Here is a 25,238-nt window from a genome sequence, read left to right as displayed (position 1 = left end):
AGCACAAGGACCTGAGTTTGATCCCTGGTATAAAAAAAAAAATTCAATATTTAATCACAAGTGATGCTACCTGTCTCTTCCTCTTCCTCTTCCTTAAAAGCATGCCAGCACTCTGGGAAGGTGAAGCATGGGGACTGCAAATTCAAACCCAGTGTGAGCAATTTAGTAAGACTCTGTCTCAAAAAAAAGGGGTGGTGTTGCAGAAGATGTTACTCCGTGTGAAGGCCCTGGGTTCAATCCCTAGGGCAAAAACAAAACAGAACAGAAGGCACTCCAATTTGAGCATCCTCACTGCAATGGAGGGAGAGGAGGCGCCAGAGGAGATATTACCCAAGAAACACTTGGCGCCTCAAGATGACTTCATTTTGTTACTCAGTATGTTCCAGGGAAGAAATTACAGGTATTAAGTCTTGCAAACTGTAGCACTCAGGCTTTTTGTGGCTTTTGTTTAGTCTTCTACGTGTACAATGTCTTCTATTCTGCAGCGTCTGAATGTCATGCATTACACCCAGCCAAGCACTTCCAAAAGCTCTGGCATCAGATAGCGTGCTCCCAACTGAAGAAGAGCAAGGAAACCGGCCCGCTGTCCTCCTCCTTTGGCCATGATTTCTACCATATTATGCTCTGTTGTGTGCTACCTTACTTCCTGAACATGTGCCTAAAGAATGTATACAAAACAACATATGGAACAGGCCTCATAATTTGTAGGTTCATGGCAAAACAAGAACACGAGACACCTGTTACTCAGTCATAAAGAAAGAATGAAATTGTGTGGTTTGCAGGAAAATGGATGGAACTAGGAACCCATCATGTTAAAGGAAATTAACCAGACTCAGAAAGTTAAATGTCACGTGCTTTCTCTTATATGAGAAACCAAATAAATAGATAAATAAAAATAAAACAAATGAGACATGTTGGGAAACCAGGAGGGAGACTTTTGCAGATGGGGAAGGGAATCCATGGAAGAAGGTAGAAAAGGTGGGGGTAGTGGGATTAAATGATTGAGATTATAGTTGGTGCATGTACTGACCTCCCAAAATGAAATCCCCATTCTGTAATACTAATATGCATCAAATGAACAGACAAACAGAAACAACTATGCATCCTGCACACCAAAACCTGGGCCTCTGCTGAGCTCAGGACTCTGTGTCATGGCACAGACGGTGTGTTGTAAAGCTGGCCTTGCTGTGTGTTTCTGAATTTTGAGCCAGTCGCTTTCTTGATTTTTCTGCTGTTGGTCATTGTGGGTACTGCCATTTTTTTTTGAGTTTTGATGTGGGGTATTGATGGCCCTGTAGTTCATTCAGGCTGGCCTTGAACTTACTGTGTAGCCCAGCTGGGCTCAGGAGCGTGCCAATCCTGCCTCAGCTTCCAGAGTGCTGGGTTTACAGGCATGCGACATCACTCACAGCTACAAATATTTCTTCAGTCAGATTTTCCAACAGAGAGTCCTGTTTCAATTCACCATTAATTCAGTGTGGCGTTAGTTTAAGAGAGGCTTTGGTTGTTTGCCTGTTCAGGTGCCTGCTCATAAGACAAGAAATAGCACATTTAAAACTACTTCTTTTGTGCACAGCAGAATATAATTCAGGAAAATTTTCTTTTAAGAACCCATTTTTCCAGAAATAATATTGTCCCTAGTATTCATAGTATGGGCAAGTCTCAAAATTTGAGGCAACAAATTAAAGCAATAATTTGGATAACAGTTTTTTTAACCTCCATAAACTGACTGCACATAACAGAGCAGTGTGCTTGGTTCATTTCTGTACTCTGTGCTATTTGATTAGTGAGAATGATGGAGAACACTTTAATGTAAAATAACTTATGCAGTTTGCTTTGTTTAGTTCAGAATCAACAGGCACCAAGGCATCTAGTCTCCCTAAAAAATTTTGTAAATGAAGAGAACATTGTTAACCTTGCTGACCAGGCATGCCCCCTTCCCCTGGGCTGGAATAGATAACTAAATGAATTTAAAGGTAACCTCCCCTAACAAATTTTAACATCTGGGTTAAAATTCAACTGCCTTGCCACTATGTTTTGAATATCAGCAATATGAACTATGAAAATGAAATGCAGCCAGGCGTGGTGGTGCACGCCTGTAATCCCAGCATTCAGGAGTCTGAGGCAGGAGGATCACTGTGAGTTGGAGAACAGCCTGGGGTGCATAGTGAATTCCAGGTCAGCTTCTACTACATAGTGAGACCCTGTCTCAAAAAACCAAAAAAAAAAAAAAAAAAAAAAAAAAAAAAAAAAAAGAAAAGAAATGTGATCACCTGAATGACATCAAGGCTATAAAACCCTATAAAAGGTGGAGTGGTAGTCCAGTACTGTGTTATTCAGGGCATTGCCATTAGGTGTGCTCGATCCCTGTGGATGGAGTAAACGTTTGTTATTTTACTTCCATTCTGTTGTCTCTCTGTGCATCACTTGCCAATTCCTTCCATAGCGACAATAGACTGTTGAGTATTTTATTTTTCTCTAAAATCTTTTCTCGCAGAGTCTTAGGGTTATTTGTTCTACCTGGACTGAATGGTGACTACTGTTGAATTTGTAGCTTATTTGGAGTTTCTCCTCATGACAACTTCAGTTGATAAAGTTGACATTCTGCTTTTAATCCATCTTCACAAGTTGTAAAGAATTTGCAAAATGGGGTTTTTCTTTACAGATCATGTATTTTTGGAATTAAATAGTTTAAACTATTCTTTTTCTTTCTTGCTACCAGGGATTTGAACTTGGATATTATGCTTGCGAGGCAGGTGGTGGTACCACTGAGCTAAATCCCCAGCCCTTATACAATTCTTAAAGATTTAGTTGAATTATTTGAGTGCTGATGTACCAAACAATCTTTATAAAACTCAGAAGTGATAGAAGCCCCACAAGTGTGTACTAATAAATTTTTTTTAATTTTAAGAAGAGAATCTTAACTTACTCTTCCTTGAATTATTTTTAATTGAATAATTGTTAATTCCAAAAGAATATAACATTCTTCATAAACTACTTAGTAAATTTATACTTTCTAACATAGGTATTAATATTCAACTGATTTTTTAAGGTTTTAAAATAATATATTTGTGTAACCACTAATTTGTCCAACCACTAATTTCAGTGCCTTATTTTTGCAGGAAAATTTATGCTTTTATGCCTCAAAATATAAAACATATGAGATTTTCAACTCCATGTTATATGTAGAATATTTGCAGCTGGATATTCAGATATTAACTGTCCAAATGACCATGCTTTTTGTTGTGCTGCATAGCTATTGATAACCAAGTGGCTGCTTGTTCTTGCACGAGTGGAGGACACCAGAAATGCATTGGTGTAGTATTTTGTTATCTATCTATCATCTATCTATCTATCTATCTGAGACAGGGTCTCACCATGTAGCTGAGACTGACTTGGAACTCACTATGCCAGCCCAGGCTGGTCTCCAACTCACAGTGATCCTCCTGCCTCAGCCTCCCAAGTGCTGGGATTACAGGTGTGCACCACCACACCCAGCTGTTTGTCCTTTTAAAGGCTGAGGCCAAAGCTTATGCCAAGGAGCAGATTTTGACTGAATAATAATGTTGAAGCTACACATTTAAAGTCTTCAAGCAATGTGTAGAATGGGTTTGGATACAGTAGCGCCTCAGCACACACCCTGGTCACATGGGAACAGTTGAGATATTCATATGACTATGGTTTTACATTCTGTCTTATTATTTGCTGTTTAACCTATGCTAAGATTAGTTTACTTGGCATGTTACTATGCAATCTTTCTTCAGTTGGTTTCTGCGTGGATGGATGTTCCTTACCTATTTCGCTAGGTGGCGATGTCTACATCCTCATCCAGGGTTTGGTTTCTGCTTTCCTCTACCTAGGGCACTGCAGTAGGAGCTTTGTAGGGCTCTCCCGGTTACAGTCAGTCAAAACTGAATAAAGGTATAGGGAAAGTGGGAACGGTAGAGGAAAGCTAATAAGGAAAAAAATATGAGAAAATGAAGAAATGGAAATGAAGTGTTTGTAAATGGGGAGGGAGGAGGGATGAAGAGAGGGAAGGGACAAGGGGAAAAAATGAGAACCAAGACCTGTCATGTAAAGGTACAAGATCCCAATAATTAATGTAACTGTACTGTCTACCTAGAATGTACCAATAAACTCAACGAGGAAACAAAACAAAACAAAAAACTGAATGTCAGCGGGGGATTTAGCTCAGTGGTTCCACTGCCTGCCTCGCAAGCACAAGGTCCTGAGTTTGATACCTGATACCAAAAACAACAACAATAACAAAACGGAGTGTCACTGAGGGGAAATCAGTGACAGGATGTGTGATTGCCATTTGTCGTTCATTGTGTGGGTGCTGCCTGCCTGCCTGAGTGTGTGTGCCCAGTCAGAAGGAAGAGCTCCTCAGGCTTGTGCCACATCTATTTTCCTAAAATCATTAGCCTTAATTCCACGTTCCAATGCATGATGTAATTATAATAAAATAAATACATATGAAAGCCCTTCATCACTAAGCTAGAACGTGACAAGCAATAATACTGCGTCATTGCCCTACCTTACCCCCAAGGTAATTGGCTGAACTTTGGATTTTCCTAATGTATTTGATACACTTTATCACACGTGCATATATTGATACAAACCAATCATATCCCATTGACTGAGTTTGAATAGATATTATGTATTTTTATTCTGAGAATTGCTGTTTTTGAGTCAATGCTATATTTCTAAGATCTGGCATGTTGGGATGTGTGTAATAGTTCATATTCATTGGTGAGGAAGTAATATCAGTTTTCTCATTATGAAAAGAGTGATACTATGGACGTTGTTATATATCTCCAAGGAAGTGTGAAAATGTGTCTGGGGGGCTAGGAGTACAGTTCAGAGGCACAGCATTTACCTACCATGTGCAAGGCCCTGAATTCAGTTGCCAGCACTGAAAAAAAGAAAAGTTTCTCTTGGGAGTTTAGAGTTGAAGTGGTTGTTTAAACAGTGATACCAACTTGTTTTCCAAGAAATTAGACCATATTATACCCATCATCTAGTAGAATATAAAAATCCTATCTATCCACGTTCCTCCAACACTTGATGCAATCAGGATTCTTTTATATGTACTATATTATTTTAATTGATATATAAAATTGTGCATTTTTATAGAGTACAATAGAACATTTTGATATATGTGTATAATGTGTAGTGATCAGATTCTATCAGAATTCCTAATTATTCTCATTATGGTTTTGATTTGAGTTTCTGTGGCTATTTGTTAACCAGTTTATCTTTTACATTTTTTTTTTTTTTTTTTTACCAGCCATTGAACTCTGGACCTTGTGTTTGTGAGGCAGTTGTGGTGCCACTGAGCTAAATCCTTGGCTTGTTTTTTTATAAAATTCAAATTTTGGGTGGGTGTGGTGGTACATTCCTATAATCTCAGCACTCTGGAGGCTGAAGCAGAAGGATTGCCATGAGTTCAAGGCCAGCCTGGCCTCCAAAGTGAGTTCAAGGTCATCCTGAACTACATAACAAGACCTCATCTCAAAGAATTTTTTAAAAAAATTCTGGAACATTTATACTGTCATCCATTTAGACTTCTTTTGTGTGTGTGGGGTACTGGGTATTGAACTCAGTTCCTTGAACTTGTGAGACAGTGGCAGAACCACTGAGCTAAATCCCTGGCCCTGGCATCCATTTTGAGTTTGCTTTACTTACGCAAATTTGCTTACAGTTCTTTGCATGCACATACCACATCCTCTTTCCCCAAACAAAGATCTTTCAAGCATCAGCTACTGTGCCTTAGGAAACCCCTTATTTCAATGCAGGCCCTTTCCTCTTTAATAAACTATTTCAGACTCATCCTCATGCATGAGAGACTTCTCCCAGAATTTCAAAATACATTTGGGAGGATTTATAGGTGGTGAAGGTCTGTGTTGTCAGAAGGAAATAAATAACTAGAGGCATTTGAGAATGGAGTTAACATGTCCTCCTTTGTAGCTATGATTTTTTTCTGTTCATAGACCTTTGGTTTGTGTGCGAGGGCTTGGCTGGCTAGTGTTCCAAGCACCACTCCTCTCAGCCTGGGAAAAAACGCTGTGTGAGTGGTGGGCCACTGAGTCCCCCCCCATAGAGATGGGTGTTCCTCACAGTAGAACACAGGCGGCCAGTTACTGGAATCGCTGTGTACCAAGTGCACGCAAGATGGAGTGCCCAGGCCCTCCTGAGGATGGAGCGAGGCTCCCCAGAGGCAGGGATGTGTTCAGGGGACTGGGATGTCTGTAAATATATCCAGAAGTCAGGAGTGTGGGTAGCCAGGAGTTTGCTTATGAGCAGCCTTTAAGCAGTGGGACCGATCCCCCAACTGCTGACCGAGGGTGGGAGCAAGGAGCTGACAGACACTCAGCTTTCTGGTCTGGGCTCCTTGGTGAATGCCACACCATTTACCAGAATAGAGAATCTGGGGGAGAAGGATGGCTCAGTGTTGGGATCCCACAGGCCACTCTGAGGAAGAGCAGATGACAGTGTGGGGCCCGGTGTTGGGGATGTCTGGCCTCAGTGTTATTTCCAGCCCTAGAGCATTAAGAGCTGGTCTCCCAGTGCAGTTACCACTCAGAGGCCTTGGCTCTTTGGACTCAGAGCAGCTGGCATGAATACACTTCTCCTCCTCCGTGTCCTCATCTGCCTGCTGTGTGTTTTCACAGGGGTTCGTTGCACCCGGGCCGGTGAGCTCCTCCTGGAAGTGAAGTACTGGCATCCTGAACGCAGCCAGCAGCCTTGAGCAGGGAATTTTGGAGCAATTGTGGACGGGCATGACGCTTGGGTTCCTGGGGGAAACCTGTCAGTCAACCCTGGCTGAGTCTCAGCAGTGTTCGGGAGAATCCTTTGAGAAGAAGAAAGAGAGCAACAACATGAAGAGGAAGAAAGAGCAGCCAAGAGGTCTCAGTGCCTGGGACCACCCTCATGGTCATTAGAGCCTCTCGGTTTTGTCCTCCCGATCTTACAGACATGCTTTACTCACTATTCTCTGAAGAAGCACAGCTTTATGGCTAATGCCTCTTCTCGCTTGTACCTCCATTTCTGCATCTGTGAAATGGGGATAATAATACTGAGCACATAGGGTTGGTGGGCAGATAAGTGAGTTGATCCATGGAAGCCACTTAAACCAATGCTTGGAGTATAGTAGCGCTCAGAGTTAGTTTGCATCTTTCCTGTTACCTATGTACAAGCTTTCCAGAAGCAAGGCACTCCTGCTGATTTGGGAAGAGACATCTGTGATCACCTGTTACCCTTGCTTTTACATTTTTTTCATTGCCCTGTCTCATACACCAAAGTCCTTTCCTCAGGAACTCTGAGCTTAGCAGTGGTCCTTCCTTTAAATAGCTTGGCTGTGTGGAGTCAGCTGAGGCCATGGTTAGGACAGTGGGTCAGAGAACTGATATGTTTTAGTTTTCTCATGTCCTTAAAAGTTCTTTCTGGCTTTCAGCCTCCTGTGAGTTGAGGTTAAGCACATCTGTTCCAAAGCTGTCTTCTGGTTTCCTTCACTCCAGCAGCCTCTCCACTACAGTGTGGCATAGACCAGTCGGGCACAGCTCCGAGCACCATGGACACGCGCTCAGACTCTGCCATAGAGAGTTTTGAGTGGAAGGAACCCAGGATTCCCCCAGCTCTGCTTCCACAAATGTTTCTGTCCCTTTGCTCTCCCACTGCTTGTGCTATGCATTTTTCAATGAATAATACGCCTTTTGTGAAACCCCTTTTTCCTAATGGACTATTAAGCTTGTTCTGTTGTTTACCATTGCATGACTTTTTGCTTGATATATCCTCCCCAATTTGTTTGCAATCTGTCTTTGTAGGATTCCATGTCTGCAATAGATTCTAGAATAAGTTCTGATTTTTGTCAAGCTCTTTAGCTAGATCTTGCCCTCAGTACCTTCTCTCTCCCTTTATAGGCCTGGTTGGTTTACACAACATTGGACAGACCTGTTGCCTTAATTCCTTGATTCAGGTGTTCATAATGAATGTAGACTTCACCAAGATATTGAAGAGGTAAGTCTGTTATTCAGACTGATAAACATGTATACTATTTTAAGTTTTTAAGTATTCAGTTTTTCACTATGACTTTAGAAGTCTTCTTTCCCAAGTTGTCAGAGAAAAAGGTCTTTTTCTATATATTCTGAACTACATATTAGAGTCACATGAGTTGTTTGGTTTCAGTTGGTCTGGGTTGGCAACCAGGCTTTGATACATTTTTTTTTTTTTTTTTGGTTTTTTGAAACAGGTTCTCACTATGTAGTCCAGGCTTGTCATGAACTCACAGCGATCCTCCTGCCTCAGCTTCCTGAGTGCTGGGATTACAGGCGTGTGCCACCATGCCTGGCCTTGGGCTTTGATACTTTTAAAAGTCTACATGAGTGACTTTAAAGTACAGGCAAGATTGATGGCCACTGGTTTGGTTAAAGGAGTTGGGATTACTCTAAGGTCAGGAAAAAAGGCAACAGGATCGAAAGTGTGCTCAATGCACATAGCTCTCTTTCTCCCCATCATTAGCACGGCAGTTGAGAGCTACCTATAATTAATCATTGCTAAAGCACTCATCATCCTCTTACTGATTTTTTTTGGTACCGGGGATCGAACTCAGGACCTTGCACTTTGCCAGGCAGGCGTGGTGCCGCTGAGCTGCATCCCTGGCTCATCATCTTCATATTACCCTTTGTAACTCACTCTTCACTGTTCCAGTTCAAAGCGCTTCCAGCGAGACCTTCAGTGACCTGCCCCAGTGACCCAGAGCCTGGTGCATCTGCCCTTGGCTGTGGTGTGATTGTGTGTGTTGCTCTTTCTCTCAAGAGAGAACTTTGCACAGCTGATCACTAACTTGGTGGTCTTCAGCTGTGGTTCCCCATTTAAGTTGCCTGGCCCCATTCCTGAGTTCAGATTTCTTTCCTAAGTGGCCGGGATGTGGAATTTTTAAGGTTTTCCAGGTGATTCCAGTGTGTGTCTCTGGTAAGGATGTTCCTGCTGTTCTTCTTTGGCAGGATGACAGTGCCAAAGGTCTCAGAAGAGCAAAGGACAAGTGTCCCCTTCCAGCTGCTGCTGCTGCTGGAGAAGATGCAGGACAGCCGGCGGAAGGCGGTGCGCCCCGTGGAGCTGGCCTACTGCCTCCAGAAGAACAACGTGCCACGTGAGACTCGGGGCTGGGGCTCTAGCTGCTGCCTCTGACCTAAGGTGGGGGGAGCCGGAGATGGAGGGGAGAGCATGGCTCATGAGCAGAGGTGAATAGGAAGGAAGTGAGGTGGATGCTGGACTGCTCAAGGTGGAGGGTGGTGTAGACCTGAAATATTTTCGATTTTTGTTTTACTTTTAAAAGAAAAAGCCTATTTTAATAGATATTTTTGTGAATGTTATTGGTTTACCATTTTTTGAAGAGTTTTTTTCTTTTTAAAATTATTTATTTATTTATTTTTGGTACTGGGGATCGAACACAGGTCCTTGCGCTTTCGAGGCAGGTGGCAGAACCACTGAGCTAAATCCCCGGCCCTGAAATGTTTTTTTAAATAAGCATAACCATGTGTATTTAGAGGGTATAGTGTAACCATGTGATACATTTATACAATGTGCAATGATCAAATCAGAATGATCAGCGTTTTCATTTCTTTAAATACTTTGTTAAACTTTGAACTCATTTATATTTATTAATGAAATATGTAAGAAGTAGTTATGAGCTATAATCTCCCTACTGTGCTACAGAACATTAGACCTTTTCTTCCGACCTAACTGAATTTTGGCGCCTGTAATCCAACCTCCCTCCACCCCACTCTACTCTCCCCTTCCTGTCCTCTACTGACCACTATTCTCCTGTCTACTAATAGTCAACAGGCTGGGGATTTAGCTCTGTGGTGCTGCCCTCTGCCTCACAAGTGCGAAGTTCTGAGTTTGATCCTTGGTACCAAAACAAACAAACAAACAAACAAAAAGTAAAACTAATATAAAGTCAACTATTTATCTTCTTCACATAAGTGACAACATGGTATTTGTGTCCCTGTACATGATTTGTTTCACTTAATATTCTCCATTTCCATCCATGTTGCTGCATATGACAATATTTCATCTTTTCAATTGCTCGATAATATTCTGAGATATATCACATTTTAAAAGTCCATTCATCCTTATATGGACACTTAGATTGTTTACATTTTTTGGCTATTGTAAAGAGTGTTGTAGAGGGCCAGGGATTTAGCTCAGGGGCACTGCACTTGCCTCCTAAGTGCAAGGTCCTGAGTTTGATCCCCAGTACCAAAAAAAAAAAAAAAAAAAATGTAAAAAATAAACTGGTTAACAAATAGCCACAGAAACTCAAATCAAAACCATAATGAGATACCATTGTTCTTGTGAGGGAGGTGCGGCACCACTGAGCTAAATACCTAGCCCTGACTTTCTCGTTCTTGTCCTTTTTGTTTGTTTGTTTGTTTTGTTTTATTTTGTTTTTTTGAGACAGGGTCTCACTATGTAGTCGAGACTGACCTGGAACTCACTATGTAGTCCAGGCTGGTCTCGAACTCACAGCGATCCTCCTGTCTCAGCCTCCCGACTGCTGGGATTACAGGAGTGTGCCGCCATACGTCTTCCTATTTTCATTGAATTGTCTGATTATATTTTCTCATGTCTCATTAAATTCTCTTGATATTCTTTTGAATTCTTTTTAGGCAGTTTGCCAATTTCTCTTTCTTTGGAGTTCTGGCTAGAGAGTTGTTGTATTCCTTTGGAAGCCTCTTATTACCTTATTTTTTTCATGCTCATGTGTCCCCCTATGTTGTTACTTGTGTATCTAGTGGGTCACTTGTCTCTACCCAAAGATGCATATCCCTGTCTTGCTCCAGATCTTAAAGGACAAACTCCAGTTTTCCTTGTAGAGTGTGATGTTAGCTATGGGCTTATCATATGTGGGGCTTTATTTATTGCCAACATTTTTGTTGCTTTGTGGAGCAGTTTTATGAAGACGGACACTTCCCTCATTTCAATTGTAGTCTTACCTTCTTTTATCTTTCTGTAGCAGTTTGTGTACTGTAGGGAATTTTTCTTATCTTTGAATCGTGGTTATTTGAGTGCTGCTCTCCATTAGAATACTGTACAGGTTTCTTGGAGACAAAAACTTTCTTTGGCATGTTGAATGCCTTGCACACGGAGGTGTTGAGTGCAAAGTGGGATCGGTAAGTGTCCTTGTGTTTCTTAGATGAGTGGGGCTCTGGTTCTGGGAGGCCCAGTGAGGGCAAACTGTCTCTATATGGACATGATCTGACATCCTTTCCATCCACATCAGCTCTGTGGCAAGAATCCTGTACTAGAGAGCATCAACCGAATACTACTATTAGACTGCATGTCTTTGAGTTTCAGGTTCACTGTGTTGGAAAAAAGATTGATTAATCTGCTCAACTGATAGATAATGGTCATCTCGTGAGTGCCAGTCATCGTGATGTTTCTGGAGAAAAGGAAACAAGGTGGACAGGGTCTTTCTGTCTATGGAGCTATAGTTTAGAGGCAATAAGGCTGAAACCAATATTGAAACAGAATAAACTAAAAACTTTTAGGTGCAAGTTGTGATATTATTAAGGAAAGAAAATGTAGTTGAGATGGCAGATTTAGCACATTTTCAGTGACCACCTGTTCCTGCAGCGTCTTTGCATTTTGACACCTTACTATCCTTTTGGAAAATACTCTTCACTGTGGTTTTACTTTTTTTTTTTTTAGCTTCTTAGTCTTCTTTATAACAACACTGATAAATGCACAACAGTTTCAGCCCTACACTTACCTATGTGACAGGCATGGAATTCACAGCCAGGTTCTGGCTCCCTCTAAGCTTGCATCGTATGATACTAAGCTGGTTCCTCTTTCCTTGTCTTCTTGGTGCCTTTGAGAGAACCTGGGTCAGATATAAAAATTGGGAAACCACTCAGGTTTTAGTGCAGTGAATACAAAATATATCAAAGGTTAGAGAAATGAATCGCTTAGTCAGAGTGATGGCCTACTGTAGCTGTAGGAGAGCATTCCTGGTACTGTCTAGCTAGGGCCCCTGGTAGGGGCCAGGACAGCTGGCTGGAGAGTGAAAGGCTAGGAAACTTGTGTCATGTAATAGGACAGTGGCTTAAGTTTTAAGAAGAGCTCTCCAAAATCCATACCAAACTTAGTTTTCATTTATCGGGCACCTAACATTTACTGAAAACAGCCGTTTCTGGTGTGGAGGGAGGCTAGGAGTGACAAGATAGTGTTATGGTAGTTGAAATACAAGGGCATGAGAAATCTCCGGTGACCTCACTGACAGCTGTTGCTTCTCTTTGGCCAGTGTTTGTCCAGCATGACGCGGCTCAACTGTACCTTACAGTCTGGAACCTAATCAGGGACCAAATCCAGGACATGGACTTGGTAAGAACCTAGAATTAGAAAATTCATCAGAAGTTTAGGGTGCTGCTGCTGGAAGTCACTCAGTTATTGTTTATGCAGTGTGTAAAGAGGTACAAAGGAGTTAATCTACATAGAATCCTTACCATAGTTGTGTACAATCATTCCTGTTACTCTTCTGCACCTTTGTGTGGATGGTTATTACTTCTAGAGTTTCTGTCTGATGAAGATAACTTCTGGAAATTGGACTGACCCGGTCTGCAGCTTTTTGCCCATCTTACCTGTCCCTTCTTTCCTTTTGTAGGCAGAGAGACTGCAGGACTTGTACACTATCCGGGTAAAAGATACCTTGGTTTGCAAAGAGTGCACAGTGGAGAGCAGCAGAGACAGTAGCTTGCTGACTCTCCCTCTTTCTCTTTTTGACATGGATTCGAAACCTCTTAGAACACTGGTGAGAAACTTCTTGGCAAATTTGTACACCCTTGCCCCCCTTCTTTTATCTACGCTTGGCTTTTTAAAAATAAATTTAATTTGCATGGCCCTGGTCCATTTCTCCTTTGATTTGGCAAAAATCAAAAATCAAATCCTACTTCCGCTCTCCTCACACTGTTCCCTCAACAAGTGTCTCTCCAGCTCCTGCTTTATTTCTCCACCATCTGTGGGTACTTTATGAGAACCTGCCAAATGGACCATGCAGGCCAGTCATTTGGGGGATATGATAAAAATTGGAAGTCCCCACTAGCAGGATGTGGGAGTAAAAAGTTACTATCTCGATGGGAGACACCAACATTGCTCGTTTTTTTTCCTTCTGGGGGGACAGGAGGATGCCCTGCACCATTTCTTCCATCCCAGGGAGTTATGCAACAAAAGCACATTCTTCTGTCAGAACTGTGGGAGGAGGACCCATGGGATACAGGTACTCATAAATTCAACTCTTTCACTAGTTTGGGGTTGCCCCTAGACGATTTCCTGATAGTCTTCCCAGACCCCTGAGGGCACCTCATGATGGTTGAGGGAGGGAATTTGCGTCAGGCTAGTGTCTGGGATCTGATTTCCGGATCTTTGCATGTGGCTTCTCAGATCACAGCATTGAGAGGGACAGAGGCTCTTAGGGAGAAGAGGAGAAGGTCCCAGGGCGGTACGAAGGATTTATCCATCAGGGTTAAACCAGCTTCCCAGTACAGACTCCATAGTTTCTCCCTTGGGTAGAACCTGGGAGCCACTTGTGTCTTTGTGAGTGGCATGCAGTGGTGAGATGGTCAGCTGTCACATGAGTCTTGCAGGAGCTTAACAGATGTGGTGAACAGGAGCTTTTAACTCTGTATTATATCTTCTTGTACTGGTGAGAAGAACATACCACCAGCCCTGCATTTCTCTGAATCTGCTCATTTCAAGTGTCTTGGGATTTGATCTCCATAATGATTTTGTTTTTTCAGGCCTTGAAGCTGACCCATTTGCCCCAAACTTTGACCATCCACCTCATGAGATTCTCCATCAAGAATGCAAGGACAGAAAAGGTCTGCCACTCGTTGTGTTTCCCTGAGAGCTTGGATTTCAGTCAGGTTCTTCCAAGCGAGCAAGACATCAGTGAAGCAGAGGAACAGGTGAGATGTTCCCTCTGTCCTCATCAGCCTTATCACACAGCATGTCCTTTAGATTGGGCCTCCTTTCATCCATCAGCTTCCAGAATCAGAAGTTCTCTAGCTCCAGGTTCTTACCAAGGCCACATGATGATTTGGTCTTACCTAAGTTCCAGACTGTGAGGCAGAGTTGAGTAGCCTCATGCTGGACAAACTCTGGCCACAGATGTGTATCCTTTGCACATTTGAGATACACAAAGAAAGGAAACCAGCCACACCTCGGTGTGACTCATAGAAGAAGCACACGTGTATATGAGACACACTTATTCTTTAAGCAGTATTTTAACAGTGGAAACCTGTGTGCTCTTGACCATCAGTGGTGGTTTTTATCACCATACTGTCACCTCTAGCCTTTACTGCTTATAGTGGCTTTTCTTTTAAGGTGCAAAAACTTGCCTAATTTTAACTATTGGATTTGTGTGTAAACATCTCATAGAATTAAGGGAAGCCACTAATAATTTAGTACTTTCTTTCGAAAATAGCATGTAAAAGCTGGGCATGGTGGCGCACGCCTATAATCCCAGAACTCGTGAGGCCGAGGCAGGAGCATCACTGTGAGTTTGAGAACAGCTTGGGCTACATAGTGAGTTCCAGGTCAGTCTCAACTACATAGTGAGACCCTGTCTCAAAAAACAAAAAAATGAACAAAACAAAACAAAACCAAAAAATGATATGAATATCTCTTTTCCCTAAGTATGAAATGCTGTATTTAGAAAATTTTATATTCTCATATATATGAATCTAATTTTAGAATATTGGTTGTTACATTAGTCTGTCTATTCTTTCCCAGAAACCATGATATTTAAAAAATTAAGGTCTGATAATATGATATATGGCTCCTTTTATGACATTTTTTTAAACCTATTGAGGGTATCTACATTTAATAAGATATCCCTTTCCTCTCCTAGTTTTCCTTATCTACCTGCCCAGTCTGCCCAATGAAATGTATTTAAATTTTCTTTCCATTTCAAAAAGATCTTGTTATGGGAAATTTCAAATATATACCAAAATAGTGAAGGATTGTTCAATAAATCCTCATATATCCAGCAAGCAGCCTAGAGAGCTCTGGAAGCTCCTGGACTGTCTTTTTACCTCCACCTCATCCTGTTCTTTTGTCTGACCCTGTGCAGGATTATTTTGAAGCAAATCCCAGACATTGTACTCTTCCATTTATAAACACTTCACTATGTCTCACCAAAGGATAAACATTCTTTTCCTCAACTTATCAATTCCATCTCATAATTCTATAATTTGTTTTTGTTTTTGTTTTTTTGGTTTTTTGAGACAGGGTCTCACTGTGTAGTTGAGACTGCCCTGGAACTCACTATGTAGCCCAGGCTGGTTTCAAACTCACAGTGATCCTCCTGCCTCAGCCTCCTGAGTGCTGGGATTACAGGCATGCGCCACCATGTCCGGCAGTTTTTTTTTTTTGGTACCGGGGATCGAACTTGGGACCTTACACTTGCGAGGCAGGCAGCGGCACCACTGAGCTAAATCCCCAGCCCTTCTTTAATATTGTCAAGTATCTAGCCAATGTTATTTCTCTGACAGCTCTAATATTTGTTTGGTTTGCTTGAATCTGGATCCAAACAGATTCCACATTTTCATTTGGCTGCCTCCTTTCTTTTCTTCCTTACTCCTTCCTTCCTTCCTTCCTTCCATCCATCCATCCATCTGGCTAAGTTTATTTTAGGGGGGTTTCTTTCTTTTTCTTGCAGTTTATTTAGTTGAAGTTTTTTACATTCCATAATCAGCTGGCTGGGGTCATTTAACATATCCCCTTTTAGTTTTTGTAGATCGATCATTGCATTCAGTGATCACCCAGCATTTTTTATAAAGTCCAGCATGAAGTCCTCATATGAAAGCAGAGAAGACTGTGTGCCCTGCGTTTGGGGTGACTTGGTTCCCTTGCATTGTCCTCCCCCTCCGGCCCTCACATCCTGCTTCCAAAGTCTCATTTGAGTCACTATTTCACTGTGTAGATAAACTGCTCTGGTTTTTCCCCCTCATTGAGTTTATTGGTACATTTTAGGTGTACAGTGCAGTTACATTCATTACTGGGATCTTGTACCTTTAGATGACGGGTCTTGGTTCTCATTTTTTCCCCTTGTCCCTGCCCTCCCTTCACCCCCTCCTCCCTTCCCCCTTTGCAAACACTTTATTCCCATTTTTTCATTTTCTCTTATTTTTACTTTTCCCTTATTAGCTTTCCCCTTCCCTTCCCAATTTCCCTACTCCTTTAGCCCTTTTCTTCCTATTTCACATTGTCCATTATATCATTAGGATCTTATGTACTATTATAGTTTATTCACACCAGAGAAACGATTCGGTATTTACACATGTGTGACTTATTTATTTCACTTAGGAGTATATCCTCAATATGTATCCATTTTCCTATGAACAACCACTATGGAAATCAATATGGAGATACCTTAAAGAGCTGGGACTAGAGGTTCCATTTGACCCAGCCATTGCTTTGCTGGGTATCTTTCCAAAAGAATTAAAAGAATCATATTACAGAGATATATGCGCACCTATGTTTATAGCGGCACAGTTTGTAATAGCTAAAACTTGGAAACAGCCCATTTGCCCATCAGTTGAAGATTGGATAAAGAAGATGTGGTTTTTCTATAAAATGGAATATTACGCAGCCATAAACTTCACTTTTTAAAAAATGCAATTTTATTTATTTTCTGATTTTAAAATTTAGATTAATTTTTAAATATACAGATAAAAATTATATATGTTTAAGGTGTCAACATGATGCTTTGATCTATGGATACATAGTGGAATGATTAGGTTAAGATAATTTACATACTTATCACCTCATATGTATTTTTAGTGGTGAGAACATTGAAAGTCTATTTTCAAAGCAATTTCCCAGTATAGTGGTGCCTTGGTTCATGAACTGAATTCTTTCTGCAATTCTGGTCACAAACCAAGTTGCATGAGAACCAAGTCAAATTCAGTGGTTAGGTTCATTGTTGACCATATGGGGAGATTTGATTTGGTTCTTGTTCAATTCAAGTTGAAACCAGAATGGTGGAAAGAATTAAGCTCATGAACTGAGGCACCGCTGTATACAGAAAATCAGTGTCAACAAAAGTTACTGCAGCAGAACTTGTCCCCCTGTTTAACTGAAGCTTTGTACCCTTTGTCAACTTATTTCCATCTTCCCGTCCCCACCGCAGTCCTTGGTGACCACCCTGCTTGTCTGGGTTTGACTTTTTAGGCAGAGGAAAGTATTCTTGGCTCTCCTGTCCCTAAAGAGTTCTGATTGGTTGCCTCTCACTCATGAGGTCCTCTCACAGTCACTTGGGAGTCTCTCTCCGCACTGTTCCCTTTTTCGGAAAGTTATCCTTTACTTCGATTTTCCAAGATTGTGAGTGAGTAGAATGATTCACTGCCATATCTAATGGATACCTTTGGGTCTTTTTCCAAAGTTTCTCCATGATATTCCATTTTACTGACTCTCCTTAAAAATCTATCTTCCCCTAGGTTTCTCTCCAAGGGTTTCTTTCTCCATTGCTGGATCCTTTTCTTTCCATCATTTCATGAATATTTAGTTTTAGTTCTATTCTTTTTTTCTCTCTCTCTCTCTCTTTTAAAATATCATCTCATTAATTCTTATGATTTCAATAATTGCCTCAAACTGAGGACTTCCAGATCTGTATCTTCTGTCCAGTTTTTTTTTCTTGAGCTCCAAACCGTATTTGCACCTCCTTTCCAAATGTTTTCACGTAGAGATCAGTCTCCCAATTCATGATCTTCATTCCAAATGACTCTGTTCTGTATTTGACTTTATAGTGTCAGTGTGACCCTACTATGTACACCAGGAATCTGAGGTTCATCCCTGTAGTGCTTCCTATTTTCCTCCTCAACCTAATTAGTTACCAAGTACCTTTACTTATTCTTTTGGGGGGAGGTCAAACATCATTTTTATTACAGATTAAGACAAGTTGGAGGTCAAAGGTCAACATGGCAGCCTGGTGAGCATTCTGGTTTTTCCGGTTCTGGTCAGTCATAGTAACTGTGATATCACCTTTATGTCAGTTCAAGGACAGAACCACCTATCTTGTGGCATGCCAGAGAGCACGGGAACATGCATGCTCTATGCAAATGGACAGAATCCATGGCAAAAGAGAACAGTGGGATCAGGGGAAGTTGTTTTCTAAACTCTGTATGAGTCTGGGTCCAATCAGAGGACAGAAACGACACAGCAACCCTTATTTTACTTCCTAGCCTAAAACATTAAGAGTAGTGATGCTGGCAATTTGGATATGCCAAAGGTTTAATATATTTTCCTTAATGAAAAGGTAAAAGTTCTGCATTAAAGAAGGAAATAAACCTTTAGTTATTTCTACCTAATTTTACACAAATCCACCTCTTCATCTCCATTTTCTGTATGGGCTTTGACCAGACAGGCTGGGCAGAAATTCCGCCCCTTCTGCGTAGAGATTTTGGCCTTGGGTAAATTACCTTCGTTCCTTGAGTTCAGATTCTGCCTCTGTCAGATAGGGCATATACTAGTGCCCACCTCACAGGGGTACTGTGAGTATTAAATGAAATGTCATTTGCTAGTAACAGTTATTATCATTTGAATGACTACCACTGATAGTGAGGATTCAGGTCATCACCATTTCTTCCAGGTGCCATTGCGGTGTCCTTATTTATCTCATTGGTTTCTATCACATTTGAATTGTCTCCCCCCCACCACCACCCCGTACCAGGATGGCACTCAGGACCTTACACTTTTGAGGTAGTTGAGGTACCACTGAGCTATATCACTGTCCCTACTCATTTTTCAAACTACATTGCTTCAGTGTGTTTCTCAAAAATCAATCTGGGACCCAGGATGTAGTTCAGTGGTGCCACTGCCTGTCTCACAAGCACAAAGTCCTGAGTTTGATTCCTGGTACCAAAAAACGAACAAACAAAACCAAAACAAAACAAAAGAACCCCATGGTCTGATGTTGCTTCTCTCCCTAAGATGTTCTGATGATTCCCAGTCATTTGTGGGATAAAGTCCTCCTCCTCCTGCTGCTCCTCCTCCTTTCTCCCTTCGCCTCTAACTTTTTGATATGAGGTCTCATTGTATTGCCCAGACTGGCCTTAAGCTTGAGATTCTCTTGTTTCAGTGTCTTGAGGGTCTTGAGATTGAAGGTGTGCACCATTATGTATGGCTTGTTAACTTGGCCTTATTTCTAGGGACCCCTTAGCACCTTCCAGACCTCCATGTCCTCAGAGTTCTCTACTCTGTTTCGTTGCTGAGTCTTTGCATTGCCTGGGTCTGCATTGGGTCCCATGCCTTGTCTGCCAGTCTTTAAGATCAGCTCAAACAGGCTTTTTCTGGGGGAGCTTTCCTCACCTCCTCAGCCCTTTCTCACTTGGCTTGTTTCTCCTTCTTTGTGGGTAAAAATGGATCCTTCTCAAATTACCTGTAAGGACATCTAGTACAAACCGTACTATTATAATTCTGGTTTATGTATTTGTTCAGTTTGCTGTGAGATTCTTGAGATCAAGGACTTCATTCTAGTACCAGTGAAGTACCAGTGCCTGACATGGTCAGTGAATAAATGTGTGGTGAAATAACATTTCTTTGTTTGAAACTATGGCTGCAAAAGGAGTGGTGATAGGTGAGTCATTTTATGCTTCACATCTTTCCAGGATGAAGGACAGTATGAACTCTTTGCTGTGATCGCCCACAGTGGGATGGCTGACTTCGGTCATTACTGTGCCTATGTCCGGAATCCTGTGGATGGAAAATGGTTCTGCTTCAATGACTCCCATGTTAGTTGGGTGAGAAGCATTGTCCAAAACTGCCTCTTGCCCTGCATTAGCCACTTCTAATAAACTCTGAGACCCGGGCTGCATGAGTTTTCAAGGTCAAACACAGTGTGCTCCTGTTTTCACTCTGTGGGGTTTGGTGAGGGGACTTTTTAAGAGGGTCAGAGTCCTTTCCTGCATGTCATCCCCATGGGCTTTGCAGCTCTGCAAAAATCCACTGACTTCATCGTCTAGGTTTCTGGTGCTCTGGGCTCATTTCCCTGCAGCTTCACATTCTGTGGGAAGCTTCTGTAAAGCAAGAAGGATTAGAAATGTGTAAGGGACAACTCTGGAATAAGCATAGCCAATTGTAAACAGAGGAGCAAGGCGATGGAAGACACTTCATTGTACATGTCGCTAGGTGCTCCAGGTTGTCGGGAGGAGTGGAGGAGGGCAGACTGTAGTATCCTGTGTGCTGTGGGTACTCGGTAGAGTCGGCTGGCTGCTGACTTCAATCTTCTACACTTTCAGGTATCCTGGAAAGACATCCAGTGCACCTATGGAAATCACAGCTACCGCTGGTAAGAGAAGTACTTGGGTAATGGGAAATGCATGAACAGACCCTGGTTCTCGGAGCTATAAAACTCACAGGGAGTCAGCCGCTACTTACGTGCGCGTGACTCCCCAGGACTAACCAGCTTCATCTTGCAATATGCATCTCACTGGCACACACTTTTCTCACCGCTGAGACTCCTGCGACACTCAAGGATGAATGTTCATGTGCAAACACCACGTCTGCCATCTCCCCCGAGTCTGTGCACGGGCAGTTTCTGGCCTGCCGTATGATCTCCTCATTTACTGTCTAAGCAAATCCCCCTCATGTTTCGGTACTCATGGCCGTTTCCTACTCTGCAACCCTTTACTGATTGGCCTAATGGCTTGTGGTACATGGTTTCATTGCATCTTGAACATTCCTCCTTTATGGTAAGGTCCATATGGTTTGCTTCCCTAGCTTTCTTTTCTATTAGCCTATATACTCTTTGGTGAGAAAGGACTACTCTTTTCATCTTTCTTTATCTGGAATATCGGCTTGAATTTAGTAAGTGTCAATAATTTTTAAAAAAAAATCATTTATAGGGGAATCTGGAGAGAAGAAAGTTAAGTAAAATTAAGGCAGAGAGACTGTAGGTTTTTTAAAAAACTGAGTTTCTACATTAGGAGTAACAATATATATCAAAGATGATGTTAGAGATGATTCTCAGTTGTAGAGCAGGTGTGATCATGAAAATGAAAATTAATGTAATTTGAGTCTGAAGTCCTCCTTCAACTTTCTACTTTTCATCTTTCTTTTCTATTTCTTCTCAGCATCTGTCTTAGATGCGTCTTTGTCAGTTTTTTTGTCATTTTTTCCTCATTACAGTAGGAGTTGGTGCCCTGGTTCTGTAAAGGGCCAGAGGAAATAGATTTTATTTCATGGGTCATAGTCTTTGTGCAGCTACACAGCTCAGAAGAGACTGTAGATAGTGCATGAGTGAAGGAATATAATTGACGGTGGTCCAGTTACACTTGTTTGTAGAAATGGGATTGGTTTGACTCATGGTCAGCTCCTAATTTAGACTTTAACTAATAGCAACCTATGGGTTATTTGCCTAAGTCACCATTTTGTGCCCTCTGAGGGCTTCGTGCATGATGGGTAAATGAAAATTTGGTCCAATAGCCTGGAAGTTTACGTATGCTTGCCCTATCATGAATTAATAACATATCATCTCACCATGACTACTTCCTTTTGCTATGCTGATGCATTTTTCTCTTCTTTCCAGGCAGGAAACTGCATATATTCTGGTTTACATGAAGGCCAAGTCCTGACGGATGCACTCCAAACCTTAAAAAACTGACAAACTCTCATTTTCCTTTTCTATTTCCTGGATCTGGTAGACTCTACTAAGAGATTTTGCATTGAGAAGAAGCATAATTTTCAAGTGTATAATTAAATCTTATGCACAGCCACGAGGCATGGCAGTGTTGAGGTGGTAGGAACTTTAAGAAATAAAGCCTAGTGGGAAATAATTAGGTCTATGGGATCTCCCCATCCACACACTGATGGTGCCCTTTCCATTTCTCCATCACATTTGATGCAGCCAGGAGGGCCCTTGCCAAGACGCCAGCCCCATGCTGGTGGGACTCTTCAGCCACTAGAATTATGAACCAAATAAACTTCTTTACAGAGTACTTAGTCTCAGGTGTTTTGTTAGAGCAACCGAAAATGACTAGTACAATTAACACGATATTTAACAATAACACAGGCCTGGATCAGTCACAATGGTTACCTTTGCCAGTGGGCCCTGGTTGTGTGGCTAGATCAGGGTCCTAAGTGCACACTTGACAAGTGGCAGACTCAAAACTTCCAGAATAAAGTGTGGGTAAATTTTTGATATTGTGTTTATTGCCTAAAAAAGATAAGCTATGCAAGCATAAATTCTCATGGGATAACCCTCACTGAATCCTCTCCTTAGAATGAATCATTGTTAAATAGTGTGTATTGGTTTCCTAGGGATGGTGTACTATAACAAATTACTACAAAGTGGGTACTTAAAACAACAGAAAAGTATTGTCTCATAGTTCAGAAGACGAGAAGTTTGAATTTGAGGTCTCCACAGAGTTGACTCCTCCTGGATGCTCTGAAGGAGACAGGCTCCATGCCTCCCTCCTGGTTTCTGGTTGTTGTCAGCAGTTCTTGTCACATACTGGCTTGTGGCTGTGTCACTCCAGTTGCTGCCCTCATCTTCACATGGCCTTCTCATGAAGATGCCAGGCATTGAATTTAGGGCCCACACTAATCTACCAAGACTTTATTTTTATTTAACTACAATTGCAAAGGCCTTATTTCCAAGTAAGTTCACATTCTGGAAATTTAGGTGGTCCTGAATTTTGGGGGGACACTACATGCAGTACAAGAGATGGGTTCTACTGCACTTTTTTCTTTGCATTTGCATACACACACATATATGTATGTATTTATCTTTTTTTTTTTTTTTTTTTGGTGCTGGGGATTGAACTCGGGACCTTGTGCTGGTGAGGCAGGTGCTGGAACCACTGAGCTAAATCCCCAGCCCTATATATGTATTTATAACATAAATTATATTGTACAAACTATACTCATTGCTTTTTTTTTCACTTAACCATGTCTTAGAAAAAATTCTAAGCCTCTGTGTGGGAGGAGAGTAGTCTTTTAAAATGTTATATTTGATTTTGTAATCATTATGTACTACAAACATACTAATAAAAAATTGAAGAAAATTTTGTATTTGGTTCTACAGGTATTGCTGTCATTTATTTTAATCTATTCTCATATTGGTAAATAGAGTATTTCCATTTTTATACTATTAAAAATGTGGAGTAAATAGTTGTATATGTATCTTAGTACACATCTGTAAGTAATATTGGAGGTATTGAAAAGTGAAATTGCTGAATCAAACAGCATAGATATTTAAAAATTTTAATTAGTACTGCTAAACTGACTCCAAATGAACACCAAAGGCATTAGATTTTGTCAAATGCCATTTCTTTATCTGTTGAGATGATTATATAGTTTTTACTTACAGGTATTGATTTGTGCATGTTGAAGTATCCTCACATCCTATTTGATCATGGTGTATAACACTTCTAATTTTTTGTTTTGTTTTGTTTTGTTTTTTTGAGATAGGGTCTCACTATGTAGTTGAGACTGATCTGGAACTCACTATGTAGTCCAGCACAATTTAAAAAAATAAACATTTCTTTCTTGGTTGAAGTACCACCTTTATCAAACAATAAAATACACAGGAATTAGATCTGAATTCAGTCCCTGGGATTGCTGGGAAGAGTAGCCATCCAAAAGATCAGCCCTGCACTATTATTGCTCAGATCATTAACTCTGGTTAAATGATGGTTATTGTAACAATATGGAGGGAACACTTTTTTGTTTTGTTTTTTTTTGAGACAGGGTCTTGCTATATAGCCCAGGATAGCTTTGAGTTCTCAGCAATCCTCCTGCTTCATCCTCCTAGGTTCTGAGATTACAGGTGTATACCACTATGCCTGGCAGAGAGAGTGATTTTGTTGGAGTTCTTAGTATAGATGGTCTTTCACTTATGATGGGGCAATCAGGGCTAGACCTTGGAGTCAAAGGTAAAAACATATTACGACAGTGGCTGGAGATTCATCTGTTGGAGGTCAGGCCTCAAGATAAAGTGGAAATGACCAGGCCTAATATAAGTGAACACCTGGTCTAATTGAACTCTGGATAGACATCAGGCACGTGGATGGGTGACCAAGACCCTCACACTCATTCCTTTGTGAAATGTTCTTTGTTCCTCCCATGTACATTTGCTATGAGACCCATTTTTCCATTGGATCAACTGATGATCTTATTGGTTGATCATAGCTGTAACCCACCTAGTTGTGCTCTATAAACTTCCCCCTGAGAAATGGGATTCCCTCCTGCCCCTCAGGAGTTGTATCTTTCCTCTTCAAACTCTATGCCTTTCCTATTTTGATTTGCCCCTTGCTCAGTCCCCTAGAATTCACTGATGTTTTTATTGTGTCTACTGTTTTGCCTATTCAGCAAAATGTCACATGGTGAAAATCATGTATTATGATGTAATTTCAGAGCAGGCTCATTCACTTTGCAATATTCATTTAAGGTTCATTCATGTAATTTTATAAGTTGGTAGCTCACTTAGTATTGTATGTATGTATTAAAGTTTCTATGTCTATCCATCTCTTGAAAGACATTGTAATTAATTTTAGATCTTCATGATTATGAATACTGAAGTGAATTCATATGTATGTAGGTTTTTATATGGACATACATTTTGAAATCAGTCAGATAAATAGCTAGGAATGCAATTTTTTGATTGTATACCAAGTCTATGTTTGGCTTTGCACATATTGTTAAATGTCTTTCCAAAGTGACATACTATTTTTTGTTCCCAAGACCATGAATGAGTCTATTGATTAGAATTTTGGCCAGCATTTGATCTGATCTTGTTTGTCTTTTCTTAAGTCATTTCTTAAATTATCTTTTTCTTTTCTTAAAGTAATGTACATAATGTGTATGGTATGTAAAATTAGGTAATATCTCAATTTTGCTTAATTTGACAAATTGTAGTTAACATGTTTTTCATGTACTTACTTTCCATCTATAATTATTCTGTTAGGTATCCAAATATGTTATGCATAAGTGTATAGATGGGATTTGGGGGGGAGTTGAGGCAGATTCTCACTGCATATAGATAGATAGATAGATAGATAGATAGATAGACAGATAGATATTTATTTATAATGAATTTATCCTAGCAAAACTAAGGTTTTGATTAGAATTATTTTGTATCTATAGACTCAAAATGGGGAAGACTCTACATCAATAATGTTAGTGTTGCAGTCAATGAATATGAATATCCCTCTACTGAAATATTCTTACTTTTCATT

At 40.9% G+C, this 25,238-nt stretch overlaps 1 protein-coding gene across 3 annotated transcripts; it reads left to right on the top strand.

Annotated features, from left to right (window-relative positions):
• Positions 1 to 6,678: 6,678 nt before the first annotated feature.
• Usp18 (ubiquitin specific peptidase 18) lies at positions 6,679 to 22,764 on the top strand. Of its 3 annotated transcripts, none has more exons than XM_019208425.1 (10): positions 6,679 to 6,909; positions 7,923 to 8,019; positions 9,006 to 9,151; positions 12,308 to 12,387; positions 12,668 to 12,814; positions 13,184 to 13,279; positions 13,800 to 13,967; positions 19,671 to 19,802; positions 20,301 to 20,350; positions 21,590 to 22,764. In XM_019208425.1, the coding sequence occupies exons 1-10, from the start codon at positions 6,783 to 6,785 to the stop codon at positions 21,633 to 21,635; spliced, it is 1,089 nt and encodes a 362-aa protein (XP_019063970.1). In that variant the 5' UTR covers positions 6,679 to 6,782; the 3' UTR covers positions 21,636 to 22,764. The 3 variants fall into 3 exon arrangements, with proteins under 3 accessions (XP_019063970.1, XP_019063969.1, XP_019063968.1); XM_019208424.1 differs by having other exon boundaries at positions 6,679 to 6,936; positions 19,671 to 19,793; XM_019208423.1 differs by having other exon boundaries at positions 6,679 to 6,936.
• The last annotated feature ends 2,474 nt before the right edge of the window (positions 22,765 to 25,238 follow it).

The sequence above is a fragment of the Fukomys damarensis genome, unplaced genomic scaffold, assembly GCF_012274545.1.
Source record: "Fukomys damarensis isolate Sample0158 unplaced genomic scaffold, DMR_v1.0_HiC HiC_scaffold_5, whole genome shotgun sequence".
NCBI classification, from domain to species: domain Eukaryota; kingdom Metazoa; phylum Chordata; class Mammalia; order Rodentia; family Bathyergidae; genus Fukomys; species Fukomys damarensis.
The sequence above is the reverse complement of the archived record's forward strand: the minus strand, read 5'-3'. Positions and strand labels throughout refer to the sequence as shown.